The following is a 14,102-nucleotide window of genomic DNA, read 5'->3' on the forward strand; positions in this document are numbered from 1 at the left end:
ACAAAATATAGGCTTTTGAAACAACCAATATAATACAATTATGTATAAGGAAAACATTACTAATTCTTTCTACCCTATGATAGTTAAATTCTACATCAACTTGGCTAGGCTATGGCCGTCCAGTTGTACAGCAAACACTGGATGTTGCTGTGAAGGTATCTTATAGATGTGAAAAACATCTACGGTCAGCTGACGTTAAGATTACACTCCACAACAGGGTGGGCCCCATCCAATCAGTTACAGGCTTTAAGAGAAAAAACTGAGGTTTCATGGAGAAGAAGGAATTCTGCCTCAAGACTAACAGAAATCCCACCTGAGTTTCTAGTCTACTGGCCTGCCCTGCTGCCCTACCGATTTCAGACTCGTCGATCACCCACAATCGCATGGGCCTATTCATTAAAGTAATTCATGTATGTGTACACACACACACACACACACACACTCTATTGGTTCTGTTTCTCTACAGAACTCTAATGCACATCCTTTAAATCCATTTCCTACCTATGAAAGTTTATGCTTTTTCCCTAAGAAATGAGTTTGTGGTATACGTACGAGTCTGCATCTTAACTTTTTTCTACTTAACAACATATCCTGGACATCTTTCCAGATTAACAGGCTGAGATCCAACTCATTCTTCTCAGGAACCACACAGTAAGCCACTGCACACATTATGATGTAAGCGGGGCGGGGGGGGGGGGGGTAGACACACATAGGTAGTTTCCAGTGTTTTGCTCTTGGTTCCGTTATTTTGCATCAAGCTTTCAAGAAAGCGATTCAAACACTGCCCTTGTCTTGTATTCCTATGCTTTGCTTCAGAATGGATCTACTTATAATCTACCGAAAATCGACCCTATCAGATTTTCCCAGCTGCCAGTTTAAAAATAAATAGCCTGGATTTAAGGCCAAAAGAGTCTAACAGGTGCTAGGCAAGTGTGAGTTCTACTATTCACAGGCCTTTGAGAAACACCAGCGGCGGGCTGCTCTCCGGGACCTCCACAGAAAGTCAATCCTGTACAACTACGTCACTTAATCTCTCAGGGGGGAGAACTGAGACAGAAAGCCTCCCCCTTTTTCCCAATTCTGTTTTTTTAAGAGACTAAGTTTAATTCAAATGTTAAGACGACAGGCACCTAGAAAATATTTTTAAGTAAAAAAATGAATGAACCAGGTTTGCATTTCATGCACTGGTTATTTTATGCCAACCAGAGACGTCTCTGCTTAGTCCACAGTTAACCTCGGATCCCAGTTCCTGCCTCTGGTCAACACCCAACAGTGGAAGGAGGACTGGGGGAACCTGAAAGTGCAGGGCACTGATGTCAGCACAGTGGTGTTCTCCAGGGTGCCCTGCCAAGCCAGGCCACGAATCAAATTCACCGGCCTCTACTGAGCTGCAGGGTATTTCATACAATGGGAGGGCACACAGGTGTCCAGGCAATGAGTAAGATGATCCCAACAACTTCCCTGTGCAGAGAGAACTGTCTGAAGCCACTTTCACAAACGCTATTTCTACTCCAGCCCTCTGGACTCTCTGGAGCTAGTCTCTGTTTAAATATTTCTATTTATCTGAAATAATCACACGTTATTTTTATTATTATATATTACTTCAGTTTATTAAATAATGAAACAAGGTTTAGGCCACATATTCCAATGATGTTTAAATAAAGAGCTCAAAATATGAAGGCATATGAAAAATTTATAGTCTTCAGATAATACATACTATTTCGAGTACATGAATAAATATGAAGAACAGGAGTCATTTTTTATATCACAGATCAGCAACATTTACCATCAATAATTACAGAACTCCACAAGCAAATGAAAAATTCCACTTTCTTCTTTTTGGTTATAAAAGCTAAAAATCCTTTTGCTACATTTACGCATATCCAAGGGGGCAGAGGAACTTGTAGCCACACCCCTGAAAACAAGGGGAGCAAGTCTCCCAAGCCTTTAATTCTTTCTTGGTTAGAAGCTTCAACAATGGCATTAACCCCTTCAGGAAGCAGAAAAACCAACACAGGTTAAGATTCTGTTCTACAGAGTGTTTAATAAATCTACACTGAAGAAATACTAAATTTCTGTCTCAAAAACGTGCTTAAGTTTCACAGTGAGGTTTGAATTTCTTTTCATCCTGGTATGAACATGTGCATAATTTTAATAAATTGATAGAATGAATATTGCATGGTCTTTAAAATGAACTTCCTTCTACTGTTTTAGAAATTATATGTACACTTAAAAAGGAAAATTTCTACATTAAAAAAAAAGTGGTTCATATAAAGTAATCCTTTAAGCTCAAGGAACTTGAAAGTGAACGCCTTTCTATAGAAAGCCCTTACCACATTAATGGAATGTTTTGGTAAGAAGAAAGAACTCTCCTCTCTATAAAGATATGGTTTGGTACCAGAAGTGAAGCCTGAAGGAGCCTAGCGTCCCAGAGTCACGTCTACAGCTGGCCAAGGAGATCTGAACTTTCATCTTAGTCTTTAAGCAACTAACACCTACATGCCACTCCACCTCCCCTTCTTTTTCCCTTTCTCTTTAATGACTTTGTCTCAGCTCTTTCTTTTGAAAATAAAATTGTGCTGCACAAAATCTTTGTCAAAGTCAACATTAACAAAGAAGGCAAGCTGAAAGTGACTGGGAGGAAAACTGTCCAATGCCCAAGGAAAACCTGCATCCCTTCTTTCTATTCTGCTTGAAGGGAGGAGGCAGCCCAGGGGCTAGAGGGTAAGTGCCCGGCACACATGCAGAAGTGCATGCCCTGGAGCCCCAGTTAGTATGTATTGAATGTTGTCCTCCAAGGGTAGAACTGAAGGTGCCCCAAGTAAATATTTCCCTTTCCTGGGCTGTCTTCTAGAAGTGCAAAGTTCCTGGGGCTCTCAGAGTCACTTTTTATTTTGAAACAAATAAGTCGAAGATGAGAAAGAAGAGGCAGGGGGACAGCCCGGTGGTGCAGCGGTTAAGTTCGCATGTTCCGCTTCAGCGGCCGGGGTTCGCCGGTTCGGTTCCCGGGTACGGACATGCCACCACTTGGCAAGCCATGCTGTGGCAGGCGTCCCACATGTAAAGTAGAGGAAGATGGGCACGGATGTTAGCTCAGGGCCAGTCTTCCTCAGCAAAAAGAGGAGGATTGGCGGCAGATGTTAGCTCAGGGCTAACCTTCCTCAACAAAAAAAGAAGAGGGAGAATGATTTATCTTGTCTTTAGAAGAAAAGAAGAAAGGGAGATATTATACACCTCTTATCAGAAACTACATAAATAGGTGCAGCATTAAAGTTTTTAGAATTTCAAACAAGTATTTTCTATCCAAAGTAATTCAGAAGCCCAAGACATGAAATATTTTAACAAACATGACCTGATCTAAAGTAAAAACTGGGGAAATCACTTGCAACATTTTGCTGAAGAAAACACAATAAAACCTCAGTTTATACAGTGCTCTTTCTTTCATAAGGCCTGTAACAAGAGCTTCACCCAGGATTACAAAGAGAAGCCCCTGATAAGTTGACTCTTCTATACACAAAGGCTATTTATTCTGGGATGACAGCTGTATGACAGCAGGATGTAAACACACTCACACTACAAGTCAGGTAGTAACAGCTGCTGGTTTCTTTATTTGACCTTTAACATCAATAGATGTTATTATTCCCATTTTACAGATTGGGAAATAAAACTTTGCTAAATATCAAAGAGCAAATTGCTAACATTACCTAAGAGAGAACCTGAGCTGCTTGAAACACCTGCCACCAACACGGACCCCATCACCTTCAAAACCAACACATCACACCATCATGGGTTTAGATGTCAATACTTTGTAACAATTCCTCACAAAGGTCAAGTCTTCAAAGGCTTAAAATCACTTATTATAAGTGAAAGATCCTGCCAAAATAGGAAATTACAAAGCAGTGCAGTGTTCCAGAGGTCTACTTCCTGCACTGCTTACACCCGGGGTTGAAGAGTCCAGGTCTTCACGTGTGTGATTTCTTCAGCCGACAAGAAGCCAAAGCCCCCAGGAGATCAGGAACAGTAAGCCCCTCCCGGAGGCTCTATTCCCTGCTTCCGACGAGCTTGTTCAGAGCAGCCGGGTCTTCCCGCCTCGGAGCTGCCAGGATCAGGTGCTCCTCTCCCCTGAAGAAAACAGCACACACTTCCTGATCTTCTTGCAAGTTTTCCTTAGCAAGAAACACGCATTTAAAAGTTATCTTTGACGTTGAAGGGCACTTTAATGGTAAAGACTAGGGTTTGGATGTTACAGTTTATGCCATTAAATGTTTGCTGCAGAGCATCTGATGCCAACACACAGCAATCTGAACTAACCCAGTCTTCATCTGTTGCTCACACCTCAGAATCTGTGACGAGCCAAGCGGTGAGAAGCAGTGTGCAACACAGGAAGCTTTACTCTTTCGGAAGTGAGCATTTTCGGAGCGCTGTCTCATGGAGCCTGGACTTGTCACAAATCCAATTTCTTCAGCTGCTCATATGTCACAAAGAACTGCAGTTATCAGTTAAGGCTGACAAAAAAGATGCCATCTCAACAACCCTGAGGTATGAAATCAGACCCACAAATAGCACATCTCCTAACAAATATGTCTGGGCAGACCACATGATGTGGACGTGGTGAAATGAGGGGCTCCATCCCTAACTGCCCCAGAAGATCGCCACATAAGCCTTCCCAAGGTCGCCTTGGAACAGAAAGATCACAGCTGACACAGACAAATCCCCCAGCATCAGCTCCGACGGCCTCTTGGAAGATTATATCCTCACTAACTAGCTTTTATGACTTTGCTGTGGCAGGAAGACTTTCCAGAACAGTAAATTCTGTGAGAAAGAGAAAAACAGCAAGCCCTGGGAAGCTCTCTTCAAGGGTTTCTGCTAAGCAGGCCTCCGAAGGACGGAGCTGCAGCTAAAGAGAAATAAGAGGATGGTGAAAGCCAATATTTCCTACTTTATATATAATCCTGCCCTTTCATGTCTAATAAACTGCTACTTCTTTCCTGCCTCCCACTTTGGCACATAGTGGGATCATTCTGATCAGCCAAATAATTCAGGGGCTAATTCCTGTTTATCCTTAGGCACTCTCTAAAATAAGCATTCTAGAACTCCCCCACCAAACCACTTCCTTCCCAAGGGTGGCTAGGGATAAAAATCAATTCTTGTGTCTCTCTGAAATCATAAAAACTCAGCTTCTGGAGCAGAGTCTGAATAAAAATTTTTATTGATAGCACTACTTTTCAATAGCACCATCACTAAACCAAGATTCATAGTGCCTAGCACACAGACTTCACATTTCCTAAAAAAGCACCTGAATAGTTCTTAGAATCAGAGGAACTCAAAAAAGTAAGAACTTACTTCTAAATTATAATTAATAACATGATAGTTTATACAAACAACATTTGTTTAGCTACATCTTTTTTCAGATCTACTACAACAGAAAAGGATACAATGATGTTCCAAGGTCCAAGTCTCAACCAATTTGGCCAAAACCCTTTATACAGAGCAAAAAACCCTTCATTCTTCCATGTCTAAGGGGAAAAAAAATAAGTTAACTTCCAACTTTCCAATTATGTCAAACGTATTAATAATTAGTAGCCAGACTCATCTATTTTTCTTTAAAATACAATCCTGTTTGGAAGGACTATTTAAGAAATCATTGCCATCTGCCTCTTCTTGTTCTTTAAAGGCTTCTGCATAGGTGAAGACTAAGGCTCCACGCCAAACTACCCCTTCACAGAAAACACACAGCAGTTGAATGAGTAAGAAATTAGATTTAATTCGAACTAAAGTCTTTTGCTTCCAAGCCATTTGGGTTCATAAACAGGTCAGAAATAAAGAGGCAATGGTGGTAAAGATATCATTCAGAGCACCACTGTTTCATAAGTTACTGGATGGATAAAAAGTACTTTTGCTTCATTAAAGCAGTACTTAAAGTCTAGAATGCACCAGAATCACGCTGGATAACAGGAACCATAAAGTGGTCCCTAACCTTTGACAACTAACAATCTAGTAGGGGTGACAGTCTCAAACTTTTGTCCACTCGTGAACAATAGGCTCGATTATTTAAGCTGAGAACTACAGAAAGATCGACGCGTTGCCTTGAGAGAGATGTCTGAACGAAGGATATTCATTCCAGTTTGACTCAACAGGAAGGAGATCTATTTTGGAAGGAGACACAGTTCTACTATGATCACAGGAAATACGACTATTTTCTCACCCTTCGCAGCAGAGCAGAGATATAAAGAAATGAACTTTCACTTCTAAATATTCATCCAGATTTTGTATTTATAACCAGTAATCCTGGTGTGGCGAAAACTGGTACCATCTCAGGCTTTTAGAGCATCACTCGTCTTAGTTTTAACAGCTCTCGAAATTTAGTTACCTCTTAGGTAAAAAACAAATAAATAAAACATATATCTATTTGGAGACAGATTCATTGATTGAAGCAATCCACTAGAATGCTGAAGATTAAGTAAAATAAATTTTCTTATTTCCTTATAGCGGCCCTTATTATTATCAATTATACTAACAATAAGGGCTTACTACATTCTAGGCCCTATGCTAACTGCTTTCTAGGCTTTATCTCACTTACTTTCACAATAACCCTATGATGCAGGCGCTATTATTGTCCCATTTTATTTATGAGGAAACTGAGGTATAAGGAGTCTAGACCTTGACCAAAGACACAGTTACAAGTGACAGATCCACAGGTCTGTCTTGCTCTAAACTCTATGCTCTTAAATCATAAGAAACTCTTCAAAGGGTAATGTGGAATCTCATGGGCTACGAAAGGAATTCACAACTCCATACAGATGGACATTCATTCTCACCTGTAACAAGCAATCCAGGGTACCCGTGTAGCCAGGGCAGCTGCCATCTCGAAGGACTCTCTGATTCATCATACGTGTTCTCACAACATCAACAGGGTTTGAGGCCAGCGCCCCGGCCAGACCACAGGTGAAGCTTGAGCTATGAAGAAGATACCATTGGAAAAAGAAAAAGTTCACCACCGAGCTGCAACCACCACTATCAAAGACAAGAAACAGCCTCCTCCCAAACTATGTTAAAGTGACACATAAGAAGATGCAACAAGATGAAATGCACCAAGAACGAGGTTCATATTTAGAGAGCCGCACCAACTCCTTCAACACCAGCACCGAACATACAGGCTTACACACTCCAGCCACAGCTAAGAATATCTTTGAGTTTCTGGAATGTTAAAGAATCAAAGAAACGTGAAGGAACGTCCTCCAAGGATGGTCTATTGCATCTGTTCACCTATAAGCAGGCATCAGAGACATTTCAGCCATATCATAACCATGTTTTTCTTAGAGATCAGAGAAAAAGATCTCCTCACTGGAATGCCCACGAGGGCCCACAGGTTCTACTACATTTTCAGTCTCAGAGGACGACCACAGACCACACTTGGTACCAATTAACTCAGAGCAGAGGTCTCAACTTCGGCACTGCTAACATTTTGTCCTGGATAGTCCTTTGTTCTGGAGGTCTGTCCTGTGCATCCTAAGATGTTTAGCAGCATCGCTGCCCTCTACCTAGGAGATGCCAATAGTACTCCCCCTAGTCATAACAATCAGAATAGTTGCCAGAAATGGCCAAATGTCCTCTGAGGGGCAAAAACCATCCCTTAATGGATTAAACTCTGACACATCCATACTAATCTGCAGCTATCAAAAATAAATGAAGACTGTATGTACCAACACGGAAAGATATCTGGAATGTATTATTAAATTTTAAAAAGAAAGACAAATACTGTATAAGTGACAACTTATACACGAAATCTAAAAAAAAAAGCAAACAAAAAAGAGAGGAGCAGAGTGGTTTTCAGGGGCTTGGCGGTGGGGGAATTAGGCAGAGGCTGGTAAAAGGAGACAAACTTTCAGGTATAAGATGAATCAGGTCTGAGAATCTAACATATAACGTAGTGACTATAACTGATGACACTGCATTGTATAAACGAATTCAGCCGAGAGAGAACTTAAATGTTTTCACACACACACACAAAAAGTAAACATGCGAGGCAATGGATGTGTTAACTCAACGTAGGGAATCCTTTTATAGTGTATACGTATATCAAATCATCATGTCATACACTTTAAATATCTTACAATTTTATTTGTCAATTATACCCAATAAAGCTGAAAAAATAAAGATAAAACTAAAAAGTAAGAGAATGCAAAGCACGATCTTATTTGTGTAATAAAGTACCATACATGTAATATCCTTTTGTAGACATATTTGCATGTGCACAGAAAACGCCTAGAAAGTACACATCAAACTGTTAAGAACGGCTACCTACAAAAACGGATAAGGACTTTTACTTTTTCCTGGTTCGCTTCTGTATTGTAGTTTTTCAAATATGAGAATATAATACTTTTGTAATCAACTTTCTTTAAATTCACATAAGTATGTAGCAAATTTCCACCCTCAACTCATGCATACCTAAAATATTAATTTTTTAAAAATCCTCAACATACAGGAAGTGGGTATACACGGTGTCTCCCATCAGGCCCGAGAGGATCAGATGCTTCTTGGTGAGGTCGTAGACCGGCAGCTCCACGCCAACAACAATAGCAGCCCTCTGAGCGGTGAGGGACACGCCCTGCGCAAAAATATTAGATTCAGATGTCTCTGCAAAAAACAAGCCTTGCAAATGTGCAAAGGTTCTACTCCACAAACTACAGCAATTTTTATGTTTTGCTGCTGATAGGCAGAAATGTAGTGACAGAGTAGAAAAGACTAGAGCGTAGGAAGTCAGAAGCTCCAAAGTCTAATTCTGATTCCGGTACTAACTATATGACCTTGGCCAGACCTTAGCCAGGACAAGTCACCTCTCAGAGCCTCTGGTTTCCTTGTACATAATAAGAGGATTGTACTGGATGACCTTTACTGATAAACCACTAGAATAGTAGCAAGTAGCACTCCATACCAGCGTTTGCCTAATAATAACAGTCACCACTTACGAGCCATAAAATCATACAGGTCAAAAAATCCAATGTAACTGTAACCCAGAAACCCCTTCTCCATAAGAATTTTTTAAAAAGCAAGGAAACAAAAAAGTACTCAATATTCACAGAATCTCTTATATATGAATTATTCAGAAAGTCCTTTAAAATCATGACGTATTCCTTATATTTCCATTTTACAGATGAGGAAATTAAGGAAGAAGCCATCTTCCAGGGCAGATGTCACTCTTCTTCCCTTACTCCATTATGCCATTTGGATTAAATAAAATGATGGAAATAGGAAAAAGGAACTCAAAAAAGGAAGAACTAAGTCAGATGGATGCGTTTTTCAAGCTTACCTTCCACAGTCCTCTCGTTCCCTCTTGCTGGTAAATGTTAATGAAGTTGCCTATCATTCCTCCTTGAATGGTGCTGCTTTGTGCTTGCATCCGTATCTAGAGACGATTTTAAAGACTAACATGAGGACACTAGCACACTTCTCCCCAAATGTAGACCTCTGAAAATCATTCAATCTCTTGTTTAATGCTCATTACAAGAAAAAAATTATAATATAAATGCCAGTTTAAAATGTCCTCAGTAGACTAAAATTAATTTATAAGGATTGGTTCTCAGGCACTTTGGAATCAACAAAAAAGCATCTAGAAGAGTCCAGAGAGTCCTGGATACAGTAGCTCATGAAGTGTCAAAAGATATTCATTTTTTTTAAATAGTCTTTTGAAAAGGAAAGAAAATGGCATATTTCCCTACAGGTTACTAAGTAGGAAAGAGAGAACATGATGGTAATTCTAAAGATTTAACATAATTAGTAAGAGTATTCAGTGTACCTGGCAGCACCAAGCATGGGTGAACGTATTTCCTATTTTAGTTACTCCAAGCCACTATTATTTCCAACCAGCTGAACCAAAAGGTATGCAGGCGAGCTGGCCACGGGATGGCCACATGACGCTCGTCGCAGTCTGTTACACTTGAACTTATAAATGAACTTTGAAACAGCCACGGAATTCACATGACCAAGATTCCAACATAAAAATAATGTTTGATGTAGCTCTCTGCATTTTTAAGAACAAAAAGAGACTTCTCACTAAAAAATTGGTACCTTATTTTGGTTTAGGGACCAAACACACTACCTCAAACTTCTAAAGGGAACTGTTACTGCCACGCTAACTTGGGAAAATAAACCAAAACACAGGAACTGCCTTTCTGAAGCCCTGATGTACATTTCAGAGATTAATAGGAATAAAGATATTTTTTCCCAGTAATCGTACCCCAACATAGCATAAATTTATGGCAAAAGTGCCTTGTGTTTTTCTTCACACATGCTGTCCCTTCACTGTGCATAACTGCAGTGCATTCAACGTGCTGCTGCATAAAATGTTGATGCTCGTCAGAATCTCCTATTAGACTGAGGGCTGAGGGCAGGGTCCTTGTCTTACTCATTTTTGGATTCTAAGCACCCAGTACACCCACTGGTACAAGGGAGAAGCACAGTGAATGCCGGTTAAATAAAGGGGGAAACAAGGAGAGGGAGGGAGGGAAAGGAATAACTGGAGAGGGTTCAAAAAGTAACGCAGGCCCAATTTTTATTTTATGTAAATAGTTAGCCCCTTGCCTTATTCCAAAAAGGATTTAAGGAGGCTGTATCCCGGCTATTGTCAACAAGGTCATCTAATGTGACATGTCTAATTGTGGTAAGTAAATATTTTCATTAGTATTTCCTGAAATCAAATTAATGGATAACATAATACGTTCAGAAAGGGTCATTAATGAGTAGCCTAGACTTGTTTAAAACTATAGCTCATCTATTTTTAATGAACCAACAAAACAAGGGAGATATTCAGTGAAAAATGAAATTCAAATGCATCCAAGCCTAAATTTATTTTCTGCTAAATCAACAAAACTTCCAAAGTCTCCCAAATGAGCTCTACTTTTGAACTCATCTCTACCAGTGAGAAATTCACCTAGTAGATATTTATAAGTTAGAGTCTTCACAGTGGTTAAATTATAAACAGATTCACACATACATAGTGTACGCTATATTGGCAGATTTTCATTATCTGGACATGGTTCTCAGTAAGAAAATACAGAGGATGCCTATAAGAGATAGAAAGGACTGCTTACTTTCAAAACATCAGTTGGATTAGCAATGGTCGAGGATATGACTCCAGAGAGAATTCCACAGACCACATTTATCAGTAGGGTCTCATCTGTAAATGCAGACATATTACTTGACTTTACATATATACAGAGCTCTTCATAAGTGTAACTCATATACATACCACTTGCGCATCTTAAGAGAATAAAGAAATTTATGCTTCATGAATCAAGTAATTTTAAAAGGATTGAGGATTTTGCTGGCTAAAGGGATTTTGCTTAGCAAAATTTCTTGATATCCAAAAAGAATGTGAATTATCATGCAAAGTTAGTAACTATCTACCAATTCCCTTTTGTGTGTACATACAGACCACTGAAGCAATTAAGATGAGGAATATCCGGTAGGAGAATAAAAAAGACACACGCCTATGAGCCATTTTGAGAGTCTATGAGAAATGGAGATAAAGTTTTAAAGCCCATCGCACAGATTTAATCTGAAGTATACTGAAGCACTTCCAAAGCGGTGTGGCTGTTTATCACTCTCATGTGACAGCGACTGGTGATCGTCCCATTGTAAAAAGAGACAGGCTGCTCTATAGACAAAAGCAAAGCCGCAGAATGAACCAGCAACAAATTATTAGAACTCAGAGCTCTTAGCACTAAAAAACGTATTCACTGCTTCCCTGAAAAATAGGTGATAATTCCTATGACTTTAGAAAATTTTAAATTGGCTAGAACTGTAACTTATTCTCTAGCCTAGACATTTTGGAGATGAGGACAAGTCAGGAGAATGTTTATAAGACTGCTCCTTTTAACTGTTAGTCCCCTAAATTCGGCTGATAACTGACTAGCTTTAAGCACAATTCATTTAGCCTTATACCCAGAGCTCTCCTCAGGAGTAGTAAAGTCACAAATAACCTGAAGAAAACAGATCCAAAACCACTTGGACAAAAGATTCCCCACTCACCTTCTGGGCGTTCGACAAATAGTCGCTTCAAGCTCTGGTAAGTGCCTATCTTGATGGTGCCATAGGAAGCCTGCCGTAGCATCGCAGGGGCAATCCTGTCAAACCAATTACAAAGGGATGGAAAAATTCTAAAAAATCTCTTAAAATCTTCTAGAAGAGCCCCACACAGAGAGACACTCACGTATCTGCCTTCCACACTAAAGCAGATTTCTTAAAATTCAAAGTCCAACAGAGATATAGGTGAGTTCAGTTAAAATTGTGCAAATTATGAGTCCACTAAGTGAAAGCTCAGCCCTCGTATTCATCCTTAATGAAGCGTCAGTGGAGTTCCACTTGCCCATTCACGTTCAGAGGAGAGGGCTTTCCTTTCTCAGTACGAAGCGCCCAGTGAAACATGGCCTCTGTTGGCATCCATCATTCTTCCACTGCCGCTCTGGAGCTCATCTACCTCCTTGGAGGCCCTCTTCCAGGTATTTCCTCTCCCTCTCGTTAGCCTCTCTGACCCCAGAACCACCCTGTGGCATTTACACTCCCCAGCTCAGTTTTTGCACTTCCAGCTTCCTTCTTGAATTGCAATCTGGCTTCCCTCCAGCCTCCCCATCAAAACTCCCTTTTCACCCAGGCGAACAACTGACATCTTTGTCGCTTAATTAAATGATGCTTCTCAATTAGTACCTTGTATAACGCCCCCGCAGCATTTGCTACTGTCCGCCCTTTGTCCTACTTGCAGCTGTCTCCTCCCTGAGCTGCTGAACAGCACCCTCTCCCACGTCTTTTCTGTTCTCTGCAGCATCCTACCTCCGTCCTCTGGGATTCCCCAGAATTCTATCCTGCACTTTCTTCTCTCCTTGCTCCACGCACTCCCTGGGCGAGCTCATCTGCTCCCACGGCTTCAACTACTGTCAAACACTGATGACTCTGAAATCCGTGTTTCCAACATTGATCCAAAGATGCATTTCCAACTGCTTCCTAGGTTTCTCAATTCACATGGCCTACACCCACCTCTAGATCAACTGTCCCACACTGAATTAATTATCTTTCTTCTCCAAGCAATCAGCTCTCCTCTGCTGTTTCCTAGACTAGGGAGGGGAACCTCCATCTACACACCGGCCAAAACCAGAAATCAAGACATTAGCCTGGTCTCCTCCTCCCTCACCACCTCCTCATATATTAGGCCACATAGTACGTCGATCCTATGCCCTAAATAGCTTTCTAGCCTGTCTTCTTTCTCTCCATCCCCACACCACCACCTCAGGACAGATCCTTGTTGTCTCTGCTTCCTATGTGACAGCCTGTTTCCAGTGTTACTAGTCTGTAATTCTTTCTCCCCATGGCAGTTAGGCATCTTTTTACAATGGAAACCTGATCATGTCAGTCCCTCTACTCAAAACCCTTCAGTGGCTTCTGCCTGCCACAGGCATAGCAAACTCAAGTGCTTACAGGCACCAGGCAGATGCCGTGGGTGAGGGAAGCAGGCTGGGTCTAACTATACACACGTGCACTATGTGAGTGGCAGAGGTTTTGGTAAAGCAGAGAAAGCATCCTTAACACCAGTTACTATGATCATAAGCAAATGAATGTGGACTCAGATGTTGATTTTTCTTGAGAAGATGGAATCCCAGGTTTTTATGTGCAATTTCTCATATTTAAAATATTGGCTCAGTTGAAAAACAAAAATCTTTGGGGACCAGTGGGTGGAAGGGCTGTGAGGCACCAGTTTGGGACCTGCGGCATACTGGAGAAAACCAAGATGCTCAGCGCAGCCTGACGTTGTCCATGTCCTGACCCCTCATTACTGCTCAACCCCATCTCTTGCTACTCACCAACCCCCACACTCTATCCATGCTGAATTACCTGCAGTTTCCAGGATGCACCATGCTCTCTTGCACATACTACTGGCTCTGTTTGAATATAGTTCCCCTCCAACCTCACCGGGCTACCTCATCTTGGTCCTTCAAGATCAGATCCAGCACCTCCTGGACTGAGCAACTTTTCCTGAAAACCCACCCCTTCCCCCGTCCCCACAGCCTGGGACTGCCCAGCCTCTACCTGACTCCAGTACTTACCAGACC

At 41.0% G+C, this 14,102-nt stretch overlaps 1 protein-coding gene across 7 annotated transcripts in view; it reads right to left on the bottom strand.

Annotated features, from left to right (window-relative positions):
* Nucleotides 1-1,712: 1,712 nt before the first annotated feature.
* Nucleotides 1,713-14,102, bottom strand: part of SLC25A30 (solute carrier family 25 member 30) — a 34,553-nt gene continuing 22,163 nt past the window's right edge. For all 7 annotated transcript variants that reach the window (XM_008537718.2, XM_008537725.2, XM_008537700.2 and 4 more), the window contains 7 exons: nt 12,031-12,125; nt 11,091-11,176; nt 9,311-9,406; nt 8,484-8,608; nt 6,819-6,957; nt 5,436-5,516; nt 1,713-4,486 (listed from right to left, as the gene is read on the bottom strand). In XM_008537718.2, the coding sequence (XP_008535940.1) occupies nt 4,445-4,486; nt 5,436-5,516; nt 6,819-6,957; nt 8,484-8,608; nt 9,311-9,406; nt 11,091-11,176; nt 12,031-12,125 (664 nt within the window). In that variant the 3' untranslated portion in view covers nt 1,713-4,444. The remainder of the gene's footprint in view (nt 4,487-5,435; nt 5,517-6,818; nt 6,958-8,483; nt 8,609-9,310; nt 9,407-11,090; nt 11,177-12,030; nt 12,126-14,102) is intronic.

The sequence above is a fragment of the Equus przewalskii genome, chromosome 16, assembly GCF_037783145.1.
Source record: "Equus przewalskii isolate Varuska chromosome 16, EquPr2, whole genome shotgun sequence".
NCBI lineage: Eukaryota > Metazoa > Chordata > Mammalia > Perissodactyla > Equidae > Equus > Equus przewalskii.